Here is a 24507-nt window from a genome sequence, read left to right as displayed (position 1 = left end):
TCCTTAAAACACTCAACAGTGTAATTTAATCTCTTGGATTTTGTTTTGGAGACTAGCCCTTGCTCCATCTTCTTGCTCTCCAGTGTCCTGTCACCTGTATTTAATCTCCTACATTTTAAGAAATGTAGAAATCAACCCGTTTACAACTTCTTACTGTATATAATCTTCTAATTATATAAACTAGTGAATGAGAAGAATGACAATTCCAAACAGTAGATGTGCTGCATTATTCATATTTTGCTTTGAAACATCTGGAACAGTTTGTGCAAACACATTGTGCTTTCATATTTAAGGTTCATTTTGCCTAATTTTAAAAATGGTTTGCATTTCCAGGGTACATACAGCTAAGTGATGAGGGACTGAGGACAAAGATGCCTATGATTGTAAGGTATCAAGTTTCTTGTACATAACACAAAGCAAATAACATCCATGTGGATAAATTTAAGATTTTATAGCCACTTATTTCCTTGGAAATAAGGTGTGTGTGTAGACTTCAACTTTTACTCCATACACCACATATCTATGGAACTTTCACAGATGTCTATGAAAATTTTAGGGCCAGGCTATACTTAAAAATATGATTCATTAAATATTATTTTTATATTGAAATTACACTCTGAAAACATTTAATAATCTTATTTATGAAGAGTTATTGAGAGGATATATTTACTACTGATTTACTCTACCAACTTACCACTTTTTAAACTACACATAAAACATTTAAATTCATATACTGCTACTATCAGTGGCTTATGTTTATGCACTGTTGTAATTCATAAAACTCTAAAATTCACAGTAACAGAAGCATAATTTGTATATATTATCTACTGAAACACATGGTTTATAGAACAAGAACAAACAGTAATATTTACTCAGATTCCACTAAACAATATACATGTAAAAGAAAAGGTTAAATATGCTTTTGTTTTTAATATTACAATTTGTTGTTCTTTCCTCCTTGGCATCCCAGAAAAGTCACTCCATAGATTTACAGTAGGATCGTTAAGTACTGTCCTATTATACAAGGAAGGAAAGTAAGACAACCTCTCATTCATGCAGGACAAATAGTTATGCCAAAAGCACAAATTACATGTAAGTACAGGGTATAACTTTGTCATCTCTCTTTTCATAATCTAGCCATTTACACACTTTGATTTGTGACTTCCACTTAGGTTTATTAACATCAAAGCTTTGTCATCACTTACCTGTTTCTACAGACATTTTTACCTGAGGCAATAAAGTATAAAAACTTCTTTGCATTCTTGCTTTACTGTTGCAAGAAAGCTTTAGTGTTCACTGGGATTACAATGTTTCATGGTTATTAAACTTCTGTACATTGCTGTAAAGTTTACTGTCCTTGGCATACCAATTTTACATGCAATATCATTAAACCAATGCACTGCACACAAATATACTAGCAGTACACTCCAATGTTCCAATTTTACGTACTGTTAATGTCCTATTAACATCTTTTTCTTTTTCACAAAAATAATCAATACAAATTATGGTCAAACAGCTTGAAATAAAAGAAAGCTATTCCAATTTAATTTTATGATTATAGCAAATTAAAATAGATCCATCTTATTAACTACATTGTTTAAAATATTCACTGACATGCAAAAAAAAAGGGATTCTACATTTAATGAAACTGCAAATTCACTTCCTAAATTATTAAAAATATAGTTCTGTTTGTTTAAACATACTGGTCAACATTTCTTGCTTTTATTTAAAATTTGTAATCATCTCTTTTAGTCAGATTATACTCACAAAATAAAAAATGAGTTCAAAATATGAATTTAAATAGTATCAAAGAAAAGCAAACCATCTTTGGTATTCTCTATTTTAGAATTTTAATGATTTTTAAATTTAATGCCCAATATATTACCTGTATTAAACTCAAATAGCAAAGTTTATGAAAAAACATTTTTTAGATAACAGTTTACAGCAACATTAAAAAACCCCAATTAGCTTACTCACTAGAAGAAAGCCATTAGAAGTTTGTGGCAATTGGTCCTATATTCATTGTAATTGTTCCATCTCATGGGTAAGGCTGACAGCTTTGTAAATTATTCCCTCTTCCGCTAACTATCAGGGTTACCTGCTGCAGTAGCAGATTACAGATCCCTCTGATATGGCCCATATTTTCCTGAATCTACTGCTTTATTTTTCAGAGCAGTTCACCATCAGGTTTTTTGTTTGTTTGGTTTTTAAGATGGAGTCTTGTTCTGTCACCCAGGCTGTAGTGCAGTGGCACGATCTCAGCTCACTGCAACCTCCCACTTCCGGGATCAAGTGATTCTCCTGCCTCAGTCTCCTGAGCAGCTGGGACTACAGGCGCATACCACCAATCCTGGCTATTTTTTTTTCTCTTTTTCTTGTAGAGAAGAGTTCTTGCTATATTGTCCAGGCTGGCCTTGAACTCCTTGCCTCAAGTAATCCTCTCACCTTGGCCTCCCAAAGTGCTGGGATTATAGGTGGGAGCCAACAAACCTGGTGTGTTACAGCATACCTTTTAGTCTTCTTTATGGCTTATGTTTATTACTCTCATTTTTCTCTCCATTTAAAAATTCTAACTTACAGTAGCATTTTTCTAAGTCACTTTAAATCTTTCCAGTACCAAGGTCGGCATAAATATACAAACATTCAAATATAGTACAGAAAAGTGATGCATTTAAGTTGGTGAGAGAAGATGCCTAATTTTGTTTTCCTAGCAGCAGCTTTTCCCAGGGGTCTTCTTCCCTCTTTCTCATCATTTGTCTGACATTTCAGAGAGTATAAGCTACTATATCCCGGGAAAATTATCTGTCATTTTGTACATCAAAGCTAAAAGCTCTCCTCTCTCAGATCAGTTAATCAAGACTTGGCTGTACCCTTTCCTCCTTTCTCCCCGTTGCCAGGGACGAGAGGAGAAGACTACTGAGTGTTCAAGGCACCGGCTTTTAGGAGACTGGTTACATATGTGGCGATTGAGTATCAAAATAAATGGGAACTCTGAGAAAATGAGAAACCATGAGTCAGCCTATAATGCCGTAGATATAAATGAATAATGAGTAAACAGTGGAGAGAAAGCCCTATAAAGCCACAAAATTATTTCCCCACAAAATACTTATTAATTAATGAGTACAAAGTACTTAGTAAGTTTTCAATGAAGAAATCTGGCAGATGTCTTTTTACTATAAGATAAAAGTAATTCTAATTGTACCATTGATAGAAATCTAATTTGTGTACCTCCTAATACGATGCACTGAAAAGAACACAGTATGGCTTTAGTGGTATTTGTGACAAAAGTGCACACATCATGAGGAAACATCAACCAAACCTAAATTAAGGAACATTTTGGAAAGTAGCCACTACTCAGTCACAAGTGAAAATGCTTTAAAACTGCAAATGCAAGTAGGCATAGGAAAAATATGAATGGATTATAGATGGAAGGAAAGGCACACTGATTTTGAACTGAATTAAGCCATTTTAAGTACAGCGTTAGCTGGACACTCTTACTATTCATTCAACCACTGACTTAGTTAACAGTTGTTTATTAGGACTTACCATGAACTAGGGACTATACTAAATACTAGTAAAATGATGAATAAAAGCTAAATAGTCAAAGTACTTTAAGATGGTAGTTATAAGAACTAAAAGACAAATGTGCACTTAAAGTAGATGAAATTTCAGTGAATACTGAATCTGGATTCTACTTTTTTGATACATTCAAATAAGTGAGACTTAGAACTGCACAGTTGGAGGCATTCTGCTTTCTCTGGACATAAAGACATCCAAATCAAATTTATTAAATAAATAATATCAAATTTAACATTTATAATTAATTCCTATAACAGAATTAACGACATAAACAATCATATAAAATTAATCTAAACATGTCAACTAAGCTTTTGGAATACAATGTTTTGCTATATTTTTTTTTGAGAAAAGTCTTACATCTGAATTCCAGGCAAGTTATAGAAAAAAGAAAAATATTAAAAAGACTTAATACTTCTAAGCCAGTCTTGATAACTACTTAAAAAGACCCCAATACCATTTATTAATCTTCAAACTATCTTTAGTTTATCTGCCATAATTTGAATGCAGTGACAAAATGGTATCTTTTCTTGACCACTCAGCTTGTTCTGCCTTTCTCTTGATCCCTGGGGAAATCACTTTCTGATGTGAGGGTATGATCTCCTGTCATGTTTCTTTGAAAACAACTTTTATGGTAGTTCATCAGCTTGTGACAACATTAACTCCAATCTTTACATGGTGTTCTCCCTGTGTGTGCATCTCTATGTCTACATTTCCCCTTTTTATAAGGACACTAGTCATATTAGATCAGGGGCCAACCTATTCCATATGATCTCACATTAACTAACATCTGCAATAATCTTATTTCCAGATAAGGTCACATACTGGGCTAATAAGGGTTAAGACTTCAATGTATGAACTTTGAGGGGGATGCAACTGAACTCACTAACAGTCCACCCTCTTGTTACTCCCAAATTCATGTCCTCCTCACATCCCAACGTCTCCAAAAGGTTTAATCATTCCAGCATCAACTCTAAGTCCAAAAATCTTACCAAGGCCCAAATCTTTCATTAAGATCAATTATGAGTGAAATTCTACTCCTTCTGTAAGGCTGTGAAATGAGGCAACAAATTAACTGCTTCCAAAATACAATGGTAAGAAAGGAATAGGATAGACACTCCCCTTCCAAAAGGCAGAAATTGAAAGTAAAATAAGAGGCCACAGATTCCAAGCAAGTCTGAGGTACTCTTTGACTTATGATGAGGTTAAGTCCTGACAAATCCATCACAAATTGAAAATACTGTTAAGTAGAAAATGCATTTAATCCACCTAACCTACCATATATCATAGCTTAGCCTAGGCTACCCTGAACATGCACAGAACACTTAACATTAAGCCTACAGTTGGGTAACACAGTACACTGTAGAGTATTGGTGTTTATCCTCACGACTGTGTGTCTGATTGGAAGATGCAGCTCACTGCTGCTACCCAGCATCGAGAAAACAGTAACACATCACATATTGCTAGCCCAGGAAATGATCAAAATTCAAAATTTGAAGTATGGCTTCTACTGAATGTGTATTGCTTTCACACCACAGTAAAGTCAGACAGTCTGAATCTGATGCTTATCCTCTGGGCCCACCAGGTAGTGACCCCAACCTTAGGGTCACTCTTCCCTTTACTTGAAAGACAACAGACTAACAGCCTGTGGACTTCCGGATGTCCCACAGCCTTCTTTCATTTCATCTCTTCTCTAATCCCTTCAGCATTTCTGAGATGGGTGACTGGATCCATGAGTCACACTACATCTCTTCAGCAAACAGGTGCCCAAACACAGTCTTCTGTGTTATCTGCAGAGCATACTTTCTCATTTTCTGCAAGATGGATAGGCCAAGAATTTGTCAAAACTTTAAGTGCTGCTTCCTTTTTGGGTAACGATTCCTTCTTCTCACCACTTACACTTAACTATGTACGGCAAGGAAAATGAAGGCTACGCCTTCAACACTTGGCTTAGAAACTGCCTTTCCTTTGCTAAATATCCAATTTCATCATTAACAAATGCTACTTTCAGTCTCCACCCATTACCACAAACCCAATTCCAAATCTATTTCCACATTTTTAGGTATCTGTCACAGCAGCACACCACTTCCCAGGACCAATGTCTATATTAGTCAGTGTTCTCCAAAGAGAACCAAAAGAAGATATGTATATATATCTCTCCCTCACCTCAGAGCAAGACATATACATATATATACACACATATATACATACACACACAGACACACACACACCTCCCCCCCCCCAAGCGGGAGAGGGAGAGAGAAGGAGAAAGAGATACTTAAGGAACTGGTTCAACTGCCGGGGCTGGCAAGTCCAAAATCCATGGGACAGGCTAGCAAGCTAGAATTTGGGTAAGAGTTGACACTGCAGTCTTGAGTCTAAAATCTGCAGGGAGGTTGGTTTCTATGATGCAGTCTAGAGGCCAAATTCCTTCTTCTTCAGGGAATCTCTGTCTTTCTGTCTTTGCTTTTAAAGCCTTCCACTGATTGGATGGGACCTACCCATATTATGGAGGGCTATCTGCCTTACTCAGTTTAGTGATTAAAATATTAATCACATTTAAAAAATACTCTCAAAGTTACATTTTGACTGGTGATTGATCATATAGCTGGGCACTATAGCCTAGCCAAGTTGACATATAGTATTAACCATCACACCGCCCTCATGACTTTCCTGCCATCATTAATGATATCTATCTTAAAAATATAAAAATTATGATTTCAACAATGTCTTATAACCTTACTGTTTTTCACAATTAAAATATCCTAAACCTCAATTCCTATACCAAATTATCAGGAATTTTATACAGAGCTAATAGTAAATAATGGCAAGTAAAACCTCCAGTGGGGAGTAGGTCAAGCTATTTTCAAACTATGGAATGTTTATCCAACTAACATTTTGAACACCTTCTAAATGCCAAGCTCTTGGTTCAGTGCTAGAGGAACAATACTAAAAAGCTCACTTTTATTGAGTTTTTAAGTTCCTTGAGGATAATAATTGCAGAAACAAAAGGGGTGAATTGGATCAGATCAACTGCCCATATATCATGAGCACTGCATATAATGCAAACATGAAAATCCTTACGGCAGGGCCAAGATGATCAACTAGAAGCAGCAGTGTTCAGAGGCTGCCACTGAAAAAACCCATGATAAGCCTGTGAATCCTTTACCAGCAACCAAGGTATCCAGGTTCTCTCATCAAAATTGACTAGAAGGCTGGCGTGACCCATGGAGAGAAGGAAGAGCAGTGTGGTGGGATGGCCCACCTGAGAGCCACATGGGGAAGAGGAACCCCCTCCCCTCAGCCAAGGGAGGCAGTGAGACAGCATGCTATGCAGCCGGGGAAACTGTGCTTTTTTCAGGAAATGGTGCAACCGAAGATGAAGATCCCACGTGCAAACCCACACCTCAGGCCTAGCATCCCAACCCCAGAATGAGCAGATTCTTACAGCCTCTCAGCTGGAATCTGCTTAAGCCTACTGAAACCCCAGGGGGAAGGGAGACCAGCACTGGCTGTGGCAGCCTGTAGTCTAGGCCGTTGAGCTCCTTGGAGGAGGGATAGCAGCCAGCACTGGGACCCGCAACTGCAAAACACTCTAAGCTCCTTGGGCGGGGGAAGGGTGGCATACATTTCTATAGCTCTGGGGCTGTGTTTCTCCCCTGCTAGAGCCAGGGAGGCTTGATGGCTTGGTCCCAAGACTTGTCCCCCAAAGCACAACACACTGGCTGTGGCAGTCTGCAGCCAGAGTGCCTCTTCAGGCCTAACCCTGACTCATCCTTCCTCATGGAGCAAGGTTTCCCTGCAGGATCTCCAGTAACTCCAGCCAGAGGCTCAGGGTCAGAATTTGGATCTCCCTGGGCCTGAGCCCCTAAAGGGAGAAGTGACAGCAGTCTCTGCATACCAGCTAACTTAGCCTCTTCTCTTGGTAGTTCTGAAGAATAAGGGCAGCCCAGATTAGTGGGTTTCCCCCCAGTGAAACACTTTCTCCAAGGGACAAAATGCTTCATTAAGCGGGTCCTGCTCCCCATACCACCCAACTGGTTGAGATCCTCCAAAAAGGGTTGTCAGACACCCTATACAGGAGTGATCCTACTAGCCATCAGGTTGTACTCTGGGAGGCCAAGGCGGGTAGATCACGAGGTCAGGAGTTTGAGACCAGCCTGGCCAAAATGGTGAAATCTCATCTCTACTAAAAACACAAGACCTAACACCATAAAAACCCTAGAAGAAAAGCTAGGCAAAACTATTCAGGACATAGGCATAGGCAAGGACTTCATGACTAAAACACCAAAAGCATTGGCAACAAAAGCCAAAATAGACAAATGGGATCTTATTAAACTCCAGAGCTTCTGCACAGCAAAAGAAATAATCATTAGGGTGAACCGGCAACCAAGAGAATGGGAAAAAAAATTCTGCAATCTACCCATCTGACAAAGGGCTAATATCCAGAATCTACAAAGAACTAAAACAGATTTACAAGAAAAAAACAAACAACCCCATTCAAAAGTGGGTGAAGGATATGAACAGACACTTTTCAAAAGAAGACATTTATGAGGCCAACAAACATATGAAAAAATGCTCATCATCAATGGTCATTAGAGAAATGAGAATCAAAACCACATTGAGATACCATCTCACGCCAGTTAGAATGGCGATCATTAAAAATCAAGGGACAACAGATGCTGGAGAGGATGTGGAGAAATAGGAATGCTTTTATACTGTTGGTGGGAGTGTAAAATAGTTCAACTATTGTGGAAGATAGTGTAGAGATTCCTTAAGGATCTGGAACCAGAAATACCATTTCACCCAGCAATCCCACTAATGGGTATATACCCAAAGGAATATAAATCATTCTACTATAAAGACACATGCACAGGTATGTTTATTGCAGCACTAATCACAATAGCAAAGACATGGAACCAACCCCAATGCCCATCAATAATAGACTGGATAAAGAAAATGGCACATATATGCCATGGAATACTATGCAGCCATAAAAGGGAATGAGATCAGGTTTTTTCCAGAGACATGGATGAAGTTGGAAGCTATCATCCTCAGTAAACTAACACAGGAACAGAAAACCAAACGTCACATGTTGTCACTTGTAAGTGGAAGCTGAACACTGAGAACCCATGAACACAGAGAGGGGAACAACATGCACCAGGGCCTGTTGGGGGGTGGAGTGTGAGGGGAGGGAACTTAAGAAGATGGGTCAACAGGTGCAGCAAACCACCATGGCATACATATCCCTATGTAACAAACCTGTATGTTCTGCACATGATCCCTTTTTTTTTTTTCTTTAGAATAAAGAAAAAACAACTAAAGACAAAATTAGAGACTTTAATGTAAGAATAAAAACTAGAAGCTTTAAAAAAAAAAGAAACAAAAGAAAATCTTTAACCTGTACCATTACAAGTAGTCAACTGGCAGTTTCCCTGCTTCTTGAAACCCAGGTAAAACTCTCTAGAACTGTATACCAATTATCAATTTGTTCTCTCCCAGCTAAAATCCACACTTCTTTGCTTGGTAATACTAGAGCTAAACTCTGTAAACTCTTCTCCTTTGCCAGCTGGGACAACTCTGTTCATAGAGGGTATGGGAGTGACACTGCAAGATAGCAGAAGCAAAAAGGCACTCCTCTCAGGTCTCAGTCCACCTTTTGTTATTCAGAACTGGACCCCTCACAGACCAGCCAGAACCATTTCCAATTAGCTCTGGTGGGCAGAAACAGTGACTTCAGCTGCACCTTCGGGACACACTGGTCGGTGGCTTCCAAATAGCGTTAATGAACAGCTTCCATGGCAGCTCCAGGGGCCCTTAGGTCACACACAACCCACTAGGCTGCAGTTATTAGTTACTCCAGGGTGCCACCTCTGCAGTAGCTCCAAGCCAGGACCTCAGGCCACATTCTCCCACCCAGCAGGTCAATACTATAGACTAGTTCCAGCCTACTCACCCCTTCCACCAATGGCAGGCTCATTCTACAGACTAGCTATGGCCTGTGCCATCTGGCAAGTTTCTTTAGCAGCAGCAGGCTTTACTTGGGATAGGCACGGCCCTTGAAAGAGGGTGAATCCCCGCTTTGGGGATGGAGGGGGGATACCTCTCCTAAGTCTTTAGTTCCTTCATGGTCCACTCTCTTCAGCCTAAAGGCAGTAGCTACTTTTTGACATCTGCTACTTCTGGACCCTGTGAATATTACTCCCTTAGTATCAATCACCTTTTACTACTCTTTTACATTAAATTTCCTTCTTGAAATTACTGATTTCTGTCTCCTCATTGGACTCTGACAGAGATATATCCTACCTTTAATTTCACAATCTATGAATATTCAAAACCCTTCCAGGAGTGTTGCTAAGAACTGAGGCAATGGAGGTACTTACATTCTCCATGTGTCCTCTTTTGATATTCACTTCCATCCAGTGATACTTCTGCTTAAACCATGGGAGCTTTGTGTAACTCTATCCAAGCACTTGTGAATTTGCTAGACTTTACTTAAGATGGGCTGAAAGAAGGAGAGATCTTAAGACTATATAGTCGTCCTTCCAATTTTGTCCTTCCTTCTCCCTCTATCTTCACTCCCAGTACTCACTTCCTCCCACATTTCTTTATATGCTTCAAATTCTTCTGCTTGAATTATGCAAAGCAGCTTTCTCTCACCCCTGAAGCCTAGGTCAGCCACATTCAGGTTCTTATGGGGCTTGCTCTCTACCTCAAAACAGAGTACGTAAACCAAAACCATTCTCTCGCTAAGAGGATTTTCAGCCAATTATTAAGACATACAGCTTGTTTTTATATCTTCAGTTGGTGTAAAATATGTAACATGCATTTGATTATGATGAAAAATTAATTTATTAATATAGTTGGTTTTTGCCATGTCAGGATTCTTTTCCTAATTTAACTGGCTTGAGGTTTACCAGCTGAAGCATCTCAGTAACTTAAGTCAAAATGTAATTAATCTTATTTAAATTCTAAAATGAATATTTGATATTTTAATGTGATATAACAAAGGACAAAAGCTGGCTATATAAATGTTAATAATCTATATTAAAAATTCAGTCTTATATGTAATAACAGGTTAAATGGACCCATCTTTTAACTTCAGAGAGAAAGGTATATCTATTATTAAAACATTATACATGTCATCAATTAATTCACCTATTCAATAAATATTTACTGCGCCTACTATGTGCCAGACTTTTTTCTAGGCCCTTGGGACATAGCAGATTCGAGCAAAGTCTCTTATTTATCTTTTCTACTGGGAATATAGCATGACATGTCTCTATGGCTCTAAGCATGTAATTAAATATATTTGGGAGAGTTAGTAGCTGATTCTAACCATTTTTAGATATTGGTTGTCTAATATTTCTATAAATGCTAAGCAAACCAAAGATGGAGAAGGTCACTTTGTTATCTAATGCCTTTTAGTTCATTCATTTAGATAAACATTTATTATGTGCCAATAGGTAACTTCGATTTTTCTAGGTACTAATAATACAGAGATGAAAAAGACAGGCCATTCTAGTAAGGGAAGACAAAATAAACAAGTAGATAAAAGAATTTCAAAGAGTGATAAGCACTGAAAGAAAAAAACTGATAACTGAAAAAAGAGTTTTATGTATTTATAAATACGAATGTAAATAAACGTATCAAAGAATGTTTGATATGTTTTTGTATAATAAGTAATTTGGATTTATTTAGAATAAAAAATACAGCATTATAGACTGTTATGCAAAATAATTTTACTTTTTAAACTGTAGGGGAAATTTTTTTTTTTTTTTTGAGACAGTTTTGCTCTTGGTGTCCAAGCTGGAATGCCATGGAGTGATCTCAGCTCATTGCAACCTCGGCCTCCTGGGTTCAAGCGATTCTCCTGCCTCAGCTGCCCAAGTAGCTGGGATTACCAGCATGCACCACCATGCCTGGCTAATTTTGTATTTTTAGTAGAGATGGGGTTTCTCCATGTTGGTCAGGCTGGTCTGGAACTCCTGACCTCAGGAAATCTGCCTGTCTCAGCCTCCCAAAGTGCTGGGATTACAGGCATGAGCCACCAAGACTGGCTGTACTGGAAAAACTTTCTGCTGAAAAGCAAACAACAACAACAAAAACCTGTTATGANAAAAAAAAAAAAAAACCCTAAAGTATCCAATATTATATATAATATGGAAATAAAATTTGGGGAATAAATGAAATATTCATGCAATTAACAAGTGAATAACAACAAATAAAATATCACTGTTGTCAACTGTGCACTGTATTGTATTTTACTTCAGCTTTGCTGTTTTTACTTTTCTTCTCCAGTTTTGAGCATTATTACAATGACTTGAAATAGTAATGGTGCCAGGTGTGGTGGCTCATGCCTGTAATCCCAACACTTTGGGAGGCGAAGGCGGATGGATCACCTCAGGTCAGGAGTTTGAGACCAGCCTGGCCAATGTATCTACTAAAAATACAAAAATTAGCTGGGCGTGGTGGCTTGTGCCTGTAGTCCCAGCTACTAGGGAGGCTGAAGCGAGAGAATCACTTGAACCTGGGAGGTAGAGGTTGCAGTGAGCCGAGATCATGCCACTGTATTCCAGCCTGGGAAACATAGTAAGACTCCGTCTCAAAACAAAAACAAACAAACAAACAAAAGATAGTAAATGGTTCAGAAAGCTTTACTTTTAGTCTGATCTTACATGCTGTTGAGTATCTACGTAGTGAAATGGAGGTTTGTTTTAATCAGTTTGGATTTACCGATATATTATTCTAGCTTATAATAATAAAATACAATAATAACCACAACACAGGGGTACCCAACCCAGTAACAGTCCATGGTCTGTTAGGAACAGGGCTACGCCGTGGGAGGTGAGTGACAGGTGAAAGAACATTACCGCCTGAGCTCCACTTCCTGTCAAATCAGCAGCAGCATTAGATTCTGATAGGAGGGTGAACCTATTGTGAACTGCACTCCTATGAGAATCTAACCAATGCCTGATGATCTGAGGTGCAACAGTTACATCCTGAAACCACGCCCACCTTGGTCAGTGGAAAAATTGTCTTCCACGAAACTAGTCCCCGGTGCCAAAAACGTTGGTGACCGCTGCCCTAACAGTTTCATTATTTAAATTCCTGCAGGAAAGAAATACTTTTACCCTTGCAACTCTAAGACTCTAGCTCCTAAACCTCCTTTCTCCATTGAAATAACTTTTTATAATTTCAAAAAATATATCAAGGTTTAAGAATGCAGCTATCCTTTTATAGCAGAATGGATTGAAAAAACAAAATAAGTCTGTCTCCTCCCTTCTATTATTTTGGATTTCACGTGTCAGAGTCAAATATAACATTGTAATGGGAGTAATACTAAAATCTTAGAAAAGTTTTTGAATATTCTGTTTTAAAAGCAGCAGTTTACTTAGAAGTAACTGATGTGCTGACATGATCTAAAACAAGTTCCACTAAGAATTTCTTTGTAGGAGGCACTATTTTGTTGCCCAGGTGTAACAATACAATACATACACTTGCAATTCAGAGTCTTTATTAATTTATCTTTTAAATGTCTTTTAAATTCATCCACTAATTTAGTGATCATCAACTCTCTCCTGAATTACTGCAACAGCTCCCTAAATCTAGTTCTCAATCCACTCCCTTTACTAAAGTCCCAATACTCTTTCCAAAGGTCAAAAACAAATTTGTGATATAGTATTACATGGATTTCTTTATGCATTAAATAACACGGTATGGGGGCAGGTTTAAAAAGTGCTTCCATTTTGAAGAAGTGATACTCTGAGATGCTTCTAACAACTATAATATAGCAGGAAAATATCTGAGATTTCTGTTGATGACAAAGGCAGTTACTGTAATACCACTGCAGCTTGTTGCCTACATTCATTAAATGAATTGAAAAAAACATTAAATTACATGTCAATGAAAACAAAAATATAATCTTTTTTCTATCTAAGTTCATGGGTCCCCTAAATTCTATGCATGGATATATGGGAGTCCATGAGGATTAAGAAATGCTGCAATGGCTGCCTACTGTGCTTAAGATAAAAATTCCTGTCGCATGGCTTAAGGGACACTTAATGATCTGATTCTCAGCCACTGCTCATACCCAGTTTTGAACCCCATCTTTTGCAGCTCTTACTCTGCTGTGTCAAACTCTTACTTCCAGATCTCTGTAAAGCTATTTCCTTTGCCTACAAAACTCTTTCTCTTCTCTTTGCCTAGCAAACTTGTAATCACCCTCCAGGTGTCAACCTACATAATAATTCCTTCAGGTAACTAAGACTGTGAGATGCCCTTCCACTATGCTTCCACAGCACCGACCACAGCATTTATCACACTGTATTAAAATTGCCCTTCCCCATTAAACTGTAAGCACATAAACTGTGTCTCTAATCCCTGCTCCTTGCATACTGTCTAGCATAGAATAAGATTTGAATACTTGTGAAAAGAAGAAAGTAAAGAAAAAAGGAAGTTTCCAATTTATCTACTGTTTCATGACATGACACTCTACCCTTAATGCCTGATTGACCCTCACAAATGCAAGCTGTTGGTCACAATGGGAACTGGAAAAGTATAGGACTCCATTAATACAAATTCATATTTTTATTGGAAAAAGCACTTAGTGTAATGACGAAATGAAGAACATAATCACTATTATTACAGGGCCACATCAGGAAGATTTTACCAACTTGGAATACTAAGTAAGATAACTGTATTGGTGCATAAAAAATCGTATTGTGATGAAAGATTATTCATCACAAGCCAAAATTCTGGTATATATCTAGCTCAACTATGTACACCTGTCCCCAAAGTAGTGGTAGAGGAGGATTAACAGCCCCATCTCTTAGGGAAATGTATCAAAATCACTGAGGTGAGGGCAAAGTTTTCAAGCTATAGGTTCCTCTCAATCCTTCCTGTATTCAGCCACTGACGCTGAAAGACATGTCCACCGTGGTGGCAAAAGGATGAGAACCACTGTCTGGTCCAACAGCAGATGAGGCAAATGCTGTGCCAACAGACCTTATAAAACAATTGATAATAAAATGGTAGAAGTTACAAAGATTAACGTTACAAACCTTAAGGTTACAAGCCGTAGGGAAGGAGATTAAAGTTACAAAGCTGCAGGGAAGGAGAGCTAAGCCTTGGGAAGAGAATCCAAAATAACTACACTAGTGTGAAGTTTTTAGAGTCAAGTCAGAGATTTCAAAGGAGAAAGACTAGAAGTGGACCAGAAAAAAAAAAAAAAATGAGATGGGTTAAGTGAAATCAGAATCTACAAATGCTGCAGGGGGGTGAGTGGTATTTAAGGCTTGTTCCAAGAATAGTGAGTGAATCACTTTAGTGGGAAGGTGCCTGAGTAGCAGTAGGTCAGAGTGTGATTACAAAGGGCTCTGAATGACAAAGTTTTAAAATGTGGATTTTACTCCTGGCAAAAAGAGACACTAAGGTTTCTAAAGAAGGTTACATTGTGTGGTTAAAGCACTTCTCTGGAGAAGATTAGCCTAGGGGTCTTAAACAGGATGAATCAAGGGGAGAGAGAAAATGATGAATACCCTAAACTGCTTGGCATAAGATTCACAAAAATGCTATAAAAACACTAGATGATATCTTTTCATTATATATGTTTACATTACATTAATATAATTTATATTCTAATCATTTATGTGTTATTTAGTAATACAAATAAGGAATATCACTTGCTAATACTTAATTTTAATTCAAAAGGACTTCTTTCCTCTTTTTTTTGTTGTATCTGAATGTTCCTTGAGTTTTTTGTTAGAAAAACATAATGTAATTCTAACAAAGAAAATACTTTCAATTTTCAAAAAAGTTCACATGTAAAAACACTGCCTATAAAAATTTTAAAGTACTACTCTTTCATATTTTCAAATGCGTTACATGACATTATTTATCTTGAAATAGGGAACTTGACTCATCTTTTTTTTTTTTTTTTTGACTCGGAGTTTGCTCTTGTCGCCCATGCTGGAGTGTAATGGCTAGATCTTGGCTCACTGCAACCTCCAACTCCCGGGTTAAAGCGGTTCTCCTGCCTCAGACTCCCACCACGCCCGGCTAATTTTTTATATTTTTAGTAGAGACGGGGTTTCACCACGTTGGCGAGGTTGGTCTCGAACTCCTGACCTCAGGTGATTCACTCACCTAGGCCTCCCAAAGCCCTGGGATTACGGCCACCACGCCAGGACGACTTAATAGAAGGAAGTTTTAGGAGCAATTTTTGCTTAGAACTTATGATCCACTAAAGTATTAAGGTTTATAATCATGCAATAGTGTTCTTTAAAGTTGCTAATAAAATCTGGAAATCATCAACAGGTTAATTTTTATGGCTGACACTTTCGTGACTTAAAAAAGCAAACTGGGCCGGACGCAGTGGCTCACTCCTGTAATCCCAGCACTTTGGGAGGCCAAGGCGGATAGATCACGAGGTCAAGAGATCCAGACCATCTGGCCAACAGGGTGAAACTCCGTCTCTCCTAAAATACAAAAATTAGCTGGGCATGGTGGCGCACGCCTGTAGTCCAGCTGCTTGGGAGGCTGAGGCAGGAGAATTGCTTGAACCCAGGAGGCGGAGGTTGCAGTGAGCCGATTGTGCCACTGCACTCTAGCCTGACGCCTGGCGACAGAGCGAGACTCTGTCTCAAAAAAAAAAAAAAAAAGCAATCTACAGAACTTCACCACACTATACAAAGAAGAGGTCGTAAAACTTTTAGTTACAAAGGTTAACAAAAGTATATCCCAGAGGGGTAACTGGACGCACACCACCTGCAGATGTGAATGCCCCTTCACTGACCAGAGAGGGAGGAAGGGGCGAGGTGCTGAGAGATTCTGAATTAGGGGCCTTGAATTAACACACACCCACACTCGTCACTACTAAATTAGTGCGGCCGGTTTGTCATCCGCACCCCGGGTTTCTCCCAAGGGAGGCAAAGTCTCCAGTCACCAGCCTCGAAGGTCCTCGGGTGCTTGGGGACGGGGGCAGTCCAGGAAGGAGCGAGTCCCACCAGTCGCAAGGCGCCCCGACTCGCAGCGACACCTCTACCCCCGGCTCCGGGGAGACAGCCGGAGCCGCCCAGTACCAAACCACTCCCAGTCAAGGAGCGTCAAGGGAGGGAGGAGCTTGGCTGCGGCTCGCAGAAAGAGTTCGTTCCGTACCTGTGTTGAGACCGTGAGGCTGCCCTCCCGCGCCGCGACATTCACGCGGCTGTGGTGCCAGGCCGCTCCTGCTCCTGCAAGGGCCGCACCGGCCACTGCGGCTGCCAAGGAGCCAGGATTCGGCACAGCCCGTCGGCTAGCAGCGAGCCCGCGCCGCAGTCTTCCGCCCCAGGCCGCCAGCCGAGCGCCGCTCCCTGCAGCCGCCGCCATCTTTGCGGAAGCGCAGCTACGCGGCGCCTCTTCTGTACCGCCACTGCCTGGGGCCTGCGAACTCTCGCGAGATCCGACAGGCTTCCGCCCCGCCTACCGGGCGTGCGTCGTGGGTGCGGCTGCTGAGGCGACGCTCGGAGCCGCAGGCAGCGGCCCTCGGTTCCGGGCCCGCCTTCTGAGGCTGTGGGGATGGGATGACTGGAAGAGTATCAAAACAGTGTAACATGACTTACTAGTCCAAAGCGAGATAGCGCCCTCGATTGTGTGGGCCGGTTTCTCCTTTCCATTTTTCATCTTGTGAAACCGGCAAACGTTTTTAGAAATAGTCACTTCCGCCTCTGGGTTGTTCATGTCTTCCTACGCTTATAGCCTTGACTGTTCTTTCATTTCTGCTAAAAGGACTTTCAGACAAAGCCATTCTCTTTATTTCAGGCACCCACTGTTGGCTGAATATTGAATTTAAATTCAGTTTCAACAAAGTGATGGTAGCTCTTATCTTACCCAAAACGGAAGTCGGAGACAGCAGCACGCCAGCCCCGTGTCTCTGTCATTGGGGACCCAGAGTTTTTCCCGAGGGCAGGCTTAGAGGGATACCTCAGTCGTGGCTGTTCCATTGGTGATAGTGGTGTAGCTGAGGCGGACTACTTTGTTTTATTTAATAGCCTCCAATCCTCCATTCTTTGGTCTGCCCTTTTCCTGAGTAACTCTCTTTAATAAACTCTTTGTTCAGCCTCTGAAATGTCCCCTGCTATTAGAAGCTTTAGTTGGGCATGCAGTAACGGAGCCAACATCAAAGGGCCAAGACTCCTAATGACATAATCACTGCTGTCTTGAAGTTTTGCACAAAACAAAACTTCAAGAGACAAAAGCCTGTCACACGAACTCTAATTTGATCATTCAATGGAAGTTCCGTGGATCACTTTGCTATTATCTGCCCTTAATCCTTGCTCCTTTTCTCTTAGCCTGCTTGTCTAAATTAATCTGCAGTTAAAGCTTTCTCACTTTTCCCTCAGTTGCGGGACTCACCTTCAGTGTACCTTCCCAGGCAGAAAGTAGAGAGATGAGCCTCACTTCACAGACTTGGGAGCCAGACCTCAAGGTTTGAATCCTAGCTCTACCAGGATGATCATTGTGGTTTGGGGGAAATTATTTAATCTCTCTGAGTCTCAATTTTCTCATTTGTAAATGATTCACGATTTGTGGAGATGACCACTGCAACTTGGGGTAAGGTATTTAATCTCTTTGAGTCTCAATTTTCTTTTCTGTAAACAGCCCTCTTACAGTTTGGGGTGGGGGAGCTAAATGAGATATTTTGTGTAAAGTGACTAGCCAAATGCCTAGCACATGGTAGGCTCGTGACAGATGAATGTTTACTGTGGTCAAGGTTTGGTTTACTCCTGCTCTGTGAACACAAATGAGCTTGACCGAATGTCCATGATTTCAGATCACTAGCCCATCTTAACCTGAGACTTTCCTGCCTTTTCATATCTAGCCTGACTTTGTCAACCTCTGGTCTGTTTTTCACCTCTGCTAACTCTGGTAGCTGTTAGCACATGTCCTGCTCTTCTGGACTGTTGACATCTAGCTTGTTTCTGTCCCCTGGTGATTATAGGACTTCTAGGATATGTTTGAACACTGTGGATGTCTTACTTTGTAGCTTATTCTTGCTTTCCAGAAACCACAGTCTTTACTTGTCTACTTCTAACTACCTAATTCACACAGTTCCTCTAGGTATTTAATAAAATCTGGGATCTATTACTTAGTTATTGCGTCAAGCCCAAGGTAAGTTTAGATTTCTATTAAAACATGTGGCATATTTAAGAGCACTGTATTTCTCCCACAATTTGATATCCTTCTAGGTGAGATGTCTTCCTTTTCCCTGTCTCTCTAGCACCTAGCACAATGTCCAGCACATAATAGGCGTTCAATGGATGAGTATATAAGTGAACGAATAAATGGCACAGATGAAACTCTGGGGTTCCCATTTCTATGCTCTGGGCATCGAAAATACAGAAATATGTTACTGCTTTGGTGTACTTTATTTTCAAAACAAAAGCTTTTTATTTTCTTTTGCTGAAAATCTTTGAACCCACTTGGAAAACCATGTAATTAGGTGTTTTTTTTAAAATTTTCATTATGTGCCCAGGCCTCTAGAACTCTCACTTATAATTTAATATGTTCAAACTTTTCCTATGCAGAGGAAACAAATTCTTATAATAGAACCAATCTCTAGTCGAATAACCATTCTAAGTATGAAATCTTCCTTGGCAGCTGCTGACATTTGTCTAAGCACATTGACTATATTGGTCTGTTTGGGATCCAGCTTTGTTCATTTCTTCGTCACCAGCTGTAAAGTCCTGGGCTGGGATGTATTTTCAACCATGCAGTTTATAAACCAATCCCCAAATAAGAAGCTGCTTCAAAAGCTATACAATGTATGCTGTTTTAAATAGCTGGACAAAAACAGAATGGAAATACTGATTGTTTCAGAGTATCATTCTTAACTCACTTACTCCCGCTCTGTTTTCTGAAGGAAGAACAGAAGTGATATATCAGAAAAACTGCTCTCAAGAAGCTTTATTTTCACTGGAGAAGCTAGGCTTGAATTTCAAAACAGTTGTCTCTATTGTACTGTACAGAGGGGCAAGGATGTGGTGGGCTGGCACAGGCAGAAAAGCATTAGGGAAGAGGGAAGACTTGATTTGGAACTTGCTGGGGTCTGAGGCAGGGTGAGAGCCTGGGGGAGGCCGCATACAGTGTGTGCTGAAAGGCTTGGGGTAGAAGGGATAGCTATGGGGATTGGCTTGGAGTGTCCTGGGAGCCAGGCAGGGGCCACCCAATAATCTCCAGGCTATGAAACAGTTGTCAGCCCCCTTGTCCCTCTGCACATTTGTCACTGGGCTATTCATGCTTCCCTGCCAGCGTCCCCACCCACCTTGAGGCTAAGCCCCTCTTCTGAATCTCAGATGCTCTGCCAGTGTATTTCTTCTGCTTGCCCAGACAGTATCCTGGCCTTTCTTAGCCACTATCCACAGGCTTCTCCAAATTATTTTCCTTTTAACTGACAACAAAAACTTTGATTCCCCGTGGGTTACTGCTTTTGAACAAAAGAGGTCAACTAGTTTTTCTTACTGAAGATATTTACTCCTTTCTATTTCCATTTTAAAAGAGATTATTAACTCAAACACATCTTTGATCTTAGCATATGTTGGGGAGAAAAACAAAAATTGCTATCTGATTCCGAAAGATTGTTTACTGTTCTATTCCAGAATAATGTGCATTGAAATTGATCATCTTAGGTGGAGGAGAAAAAATATGGGGGAATCTCAAAAGATTAAAGAGTTTGGACTCCCATAGGAATGAAGTGAAATGCATATGAATGGACATTATAAAGAACCATTGCTTGGAATAGACAGAGGTTGAACTATATATATGGTGGATAATTGCATAGCAGAGGGTATGAATCACTCTCAGAGGCCCTAGATGAGTCAAAAGAACTGCTAATTATGTCTTTTTGTGCAGTTTGGGGCCATGGTAAAAATATCTGGATATCATGATTGATACCAGCATGTGTAGAAATAGGTTAGAATGAAATCTTACTGACAGTGAGAAAGCAGTGCCCAGAGGAGCATTTTGTGTGTCTTTCAGATCCTCCTCTGCATCTCATTCCCTTCCCATCCTCCCAATGCAGCTCCCATTACCTCGCGCTGTGATGATTGCAGCCATCTCTTAACACGTGCCTTTGCTTCCAGTCTTTCTCTCCTCTGAAGCATCCCATAGATCTATGTCAGATCAATCTTCCTAAAACATTTCTTTCACCATACATCCATTAGCTATGTGATTTAACCTTCCTAAGCCTCTGTCTCCCTGTTGGAAAATGAGGAGAAGGGGTTCAGTTTATTTTTACACTTCTAAAATTCTTATTCTATGCCACTCCAAAGTGGCTTTTTTCTCCTCATTTAACAAACTGTATCGAGTGTGAAATATGTGCCAGGCATGGTACCACACATTGGAGACACAAGGACAAATAGGATAGAGCTTGAAGTAAGCTATGCTCTCACACATTGGCCTATGCCCTCTGTGCTGAAAACTTTTAAAAGTATGTAACCCCCCCATTTATGTATGTTTATTTCTTAAATTTACACATTTACAAGTAAATGTTAAAAACCACGTAGTAAGAATTTGAATGGGGATATAAAGATGAACTAGTATTTACAAATTAAAATTGTATTATTAAAGATGCAATGAATGTTTTGTTCTAAAACTGTTAATATTTTAGTGAGAGCTATGTGATTAAATTGGCTTCACTGACTTGGACAATGCTGATTTAGGTTTTATGAGATACAAGGTCTGGTATTATACCGAGTTAATTTATGCATTAGTTTTTGCTGACTGTCACAGCTCAAAAAGGTACCTCACAAAAATATGTTAATCCAAATGAAAGGTGTGACTGTACTATTAGTTGAGGTAATGAAACCATAATGCTTGTCTTTATTTTTTTAGCTTTTTCTTATGAAAAATTCAAATATATATATAATTAAGGAGACTAAAATGATAAGTCTCTATGTATGTAGAGCTGGACTTCCACAATTACCAACTCACGGCCAGTCTTATTTCATCTCCACCTTCTCCTTTTCCCTTAATTAGATTGTGTTGGAGTAGCCCTCAGGCTCATATAATTTTATTCTACATATTTTATTATGTATTTTTATTTGCTGTTTTTGGGGTGTGTGTGTGTGTGTGTGTGCGTGTGTGTGTGTGTGTTTGAGACAGGGTCTCAGTTTGTCACCCAGGCTGGAGTGCTGCGATCTAGGCTCACTGCAACCTCTGCCTCCCAGGTTCAAGCAATTCTCGTGCATCAGCCTCCTGAGTAGCTGGGATTACAGGTGTGTGCCACCATACCTGGTTAACTTTTGTATTTTTTGTAGAGAAGGGGTTTCACCATGTTGGTCAGGCTGGTCTTGAACTCCTGGCCTTAGGTGATTCTCCCTCCTCAGCCTCTCCAAAGTGCTGAGGTTACAAACATGAGTCATTGTGCCCTGCTCATTATGTGTTTTTAAAAGATGAGTGCTCTTAAAAAGAAAACCCACACACCAATATTTTGTTTTTGTATTTCTTAATAATGCTTATAATCCAATGAACACAAATATTTACTGACAACAAAAAGTTGTGTCAATTGCTTAAAATGCTGGGAGGTTGGGGGCACACCAAGATAACAGAAAGAAGAAGATTTAAAAGTCTGTTGTATGAGTGTTGGGTAACACTTCCACATCTCAGGGAGAGGGGTCTGTGTTGTCGTAAAGTACACTTATGAAAATTAGTGACAGCACAATGTTTGGGGTTGCAAAAAATATTTTTTCTGGAAACACATTTATGGAACAGATTGCGTATGTCAAAAGAATTCAGTCTGTACTTTAAAGTCCATTATAGCATCTCCAAAGTTCTGTGTAGCCTACCAAAGGAGACTATTCACACCTTTCCTTTTCTCCTTTTCAGCTCTAAAATGTACATCTCAAGCACATCGAAGATGGTGACAGAGAGGAGTTAAGAAAGACAGCACGTCCAGAGGAGCAAGGGACAAGATCTAAATAATCTCATGAAATGGTCCTTGATCCCAAGATTTCTGCAGAAACTTTCAAGTCCGTGATATGTATTCTTGTGCATGGAGACATCCAGAATATCATAGCTTGTCTTTAACTGTGCAGAAGAAGCCGCTAAGTTAATGCAAATGCTTTGACATTTTTATTGTTTCTTAAGAACCCAAATAAAAATTTCAGTTACTCATTCATTTCTTTTCCCCAAAGCCAATCTGCTGGTTAGTTGTCTTTAGCCTACTGCGGGGTGTGAACATGTGGTGTCAGCACCACCACCCAGAGGCCATCAGCAGTGCGGGAGGCTGGGCATCTGGCAGTAGGATCTGGCTTTTCTCCAGGGCTTGTTTTTCCAGTTGACTGGGTTGCCCTGAGTTTCTTTTGCGCTTCTGAGACTTGAAAAATACACTGAGATGGTCACCATTCAGTGGCTCTCAGAGAGGACGATGACCTTATGGTCTAGTCTCCATCTAGAGACCCTGGTGACCTGGCAAGGGTGTGACAGGTAACTCCTAGGTGGGCAGGTCTGTGCCTCGCACACAAGCAGACTGGTGTCCGGGGGTGTTGGTGACCCTTACCACCTGCTTGGCCTGCAGACAGGTGATGGGACAGCTTTGATTCATTCGCCTCATCATTCCTCATCACTGTGGCTGTGGCTCTTCCAGTTGTGAGGGCTTCATGGCAACCTTTGGGTGTTGAGGGTTTGCCGGGAGTGCTTCAGATGGGGCAAAGACCTAGGGGACAGGACGTGGTTGGCAGAGGCAAAGAGCTGCCGCGCAGGAGCTCCTGCTGTCGGTGGGGGTCTTGCAGGCAGAGTCCAGACGCTGAGACTGCAGGGTTCCCCGCTGAGCTGCACCTAGTTTGGGGGCGCCTCAGCCTGGGGGCTTCCCTAGGCAGAAGCGCCAGCCCAGGGGAGTGAAAGGGCCATCTGGGCTGCCTTGGGGAAGGGATGACCACGAAGGTCTGTCTTCCAGGAGATGGCCACAGGGTGCGCGGGAGGTGAGGCCTGTTTCCGCCTAGGGCCTCTGAGCGTTGGCGCCAGGCCCAGGAGGTCACCTGGCCTCCTAGGGACCCTGAGCCCTGCTGGGTTGGTGGCTGGCAGGACTGATCCACTCCCCCGACCGGCTGACCTGTGCCGGAATCAGGACGGCGAGTGCATTGAGCAGGCATAGAGACCCGGAGAGTGGGCCCTGGGCCCTGGAGAGCCTCTGTCGCCATCGTTGCGCGCAGGGTGGGGAGGCGGGTGCTGCGGGGCTGTGGGCCACTGCGTGTTCCTGGGCGCTTGGGATGCCGGAGTTACTCCCATGCAGTCGTCCTGCGGGTTCCGGACGTGGTGGGGACGGTGCTGCTGGTGTGCCCCGCACTTCTGACTGCAGGCCCGAAGTACCCTCGTGGTATTCCTATGACAGTTCAACCCTCCACTTGAGGGACGTTTCTGCCAGAGTTTGGCTTCTGAAGTCTCCAGACTATTCGATGTCATTCACTTGTTCTTTCAGACTAATTAGGTTCAAAATCACCAAACATCTTCCTTTCAGAGGTTTTCCAAATGGGTTAGAAAATCTGGAGTTCAGCTGTTGCAAATATGAAGACTTAAGAGTCTTCCTAAGTCACGTTTACATCATTTTTTGGCAACAAAACCAAACAGGGATGCAAATAACTCCAAATACTAGTTACCAAAATGTACACCGCAAGCACAAGTCTCTTTCAGAGATCATGGTCGTGACTTGTTAAAACACTGCCTTTGCCTTGAAGAGATAGTGTCAATATTTAAAAAAAAAGTATTTACCAACAACCACTTGTAGAAATTGGCAGCATATACTGGCGACTTGCCATTTTGTAAAAGCAAGTTCCAGTAACTCACCTTTCCACAGAATGATTGTTTAAATTATTTTGCTATGAGTTGACTAGCAAACTGCTATGTGGCCAAAAGCATTTTATGGTCCCATTTTGACTCATTGCAGGGTAATGTAAA

The 24507-nt window shown here is 40.7% G+C and overlaps 1 protein-coding gene across 1 annotated transcript in view; it reads right to left on the bottom strand.

Moving 5' to 3' along the window:
* MICU2 (mitochondrial calcium uptake 2) overlaps positions 1–17005 on the bottom strand; it is a 109252-nt gene extending 92247 nt beyond the window's left edge. Inside the window, exon 1 of the mRNA XM_037745573.1 lies at positions 16735–17005. Within this exon, the coding sequence (XP_037601501.1) occupies positions 16735–16944 (210 nt within the window). The 5' untranslated portion in view covers positions 16945–17005. The remainder of the gene's footprint in view (positions 1–16734) is intronic.
* Between the last annotated feature and the right edge of the window lie 7502 nt (positions 17006–24507).

Source organism: Cebus imitator, unplaced genomic scaffold (assembly GCF_001604975.1).
Source record: "Cebus imitator isolate Cc_AM_T3 unplaced genomic scaffold, Cebus_imitator-1.0 Scaffold204, whole genome shotgun sequence".
Taxonomy (NCBI): Eukaryota; Metazoa; Chordata; class Mammalia; order Primates; family Cebidae; genus Cebus; species Cebus imitator.
Note: the sequence above shows the minus strand (reverse complement) of the source record. Positions and strands in the feature narration are given on the sequence as shown.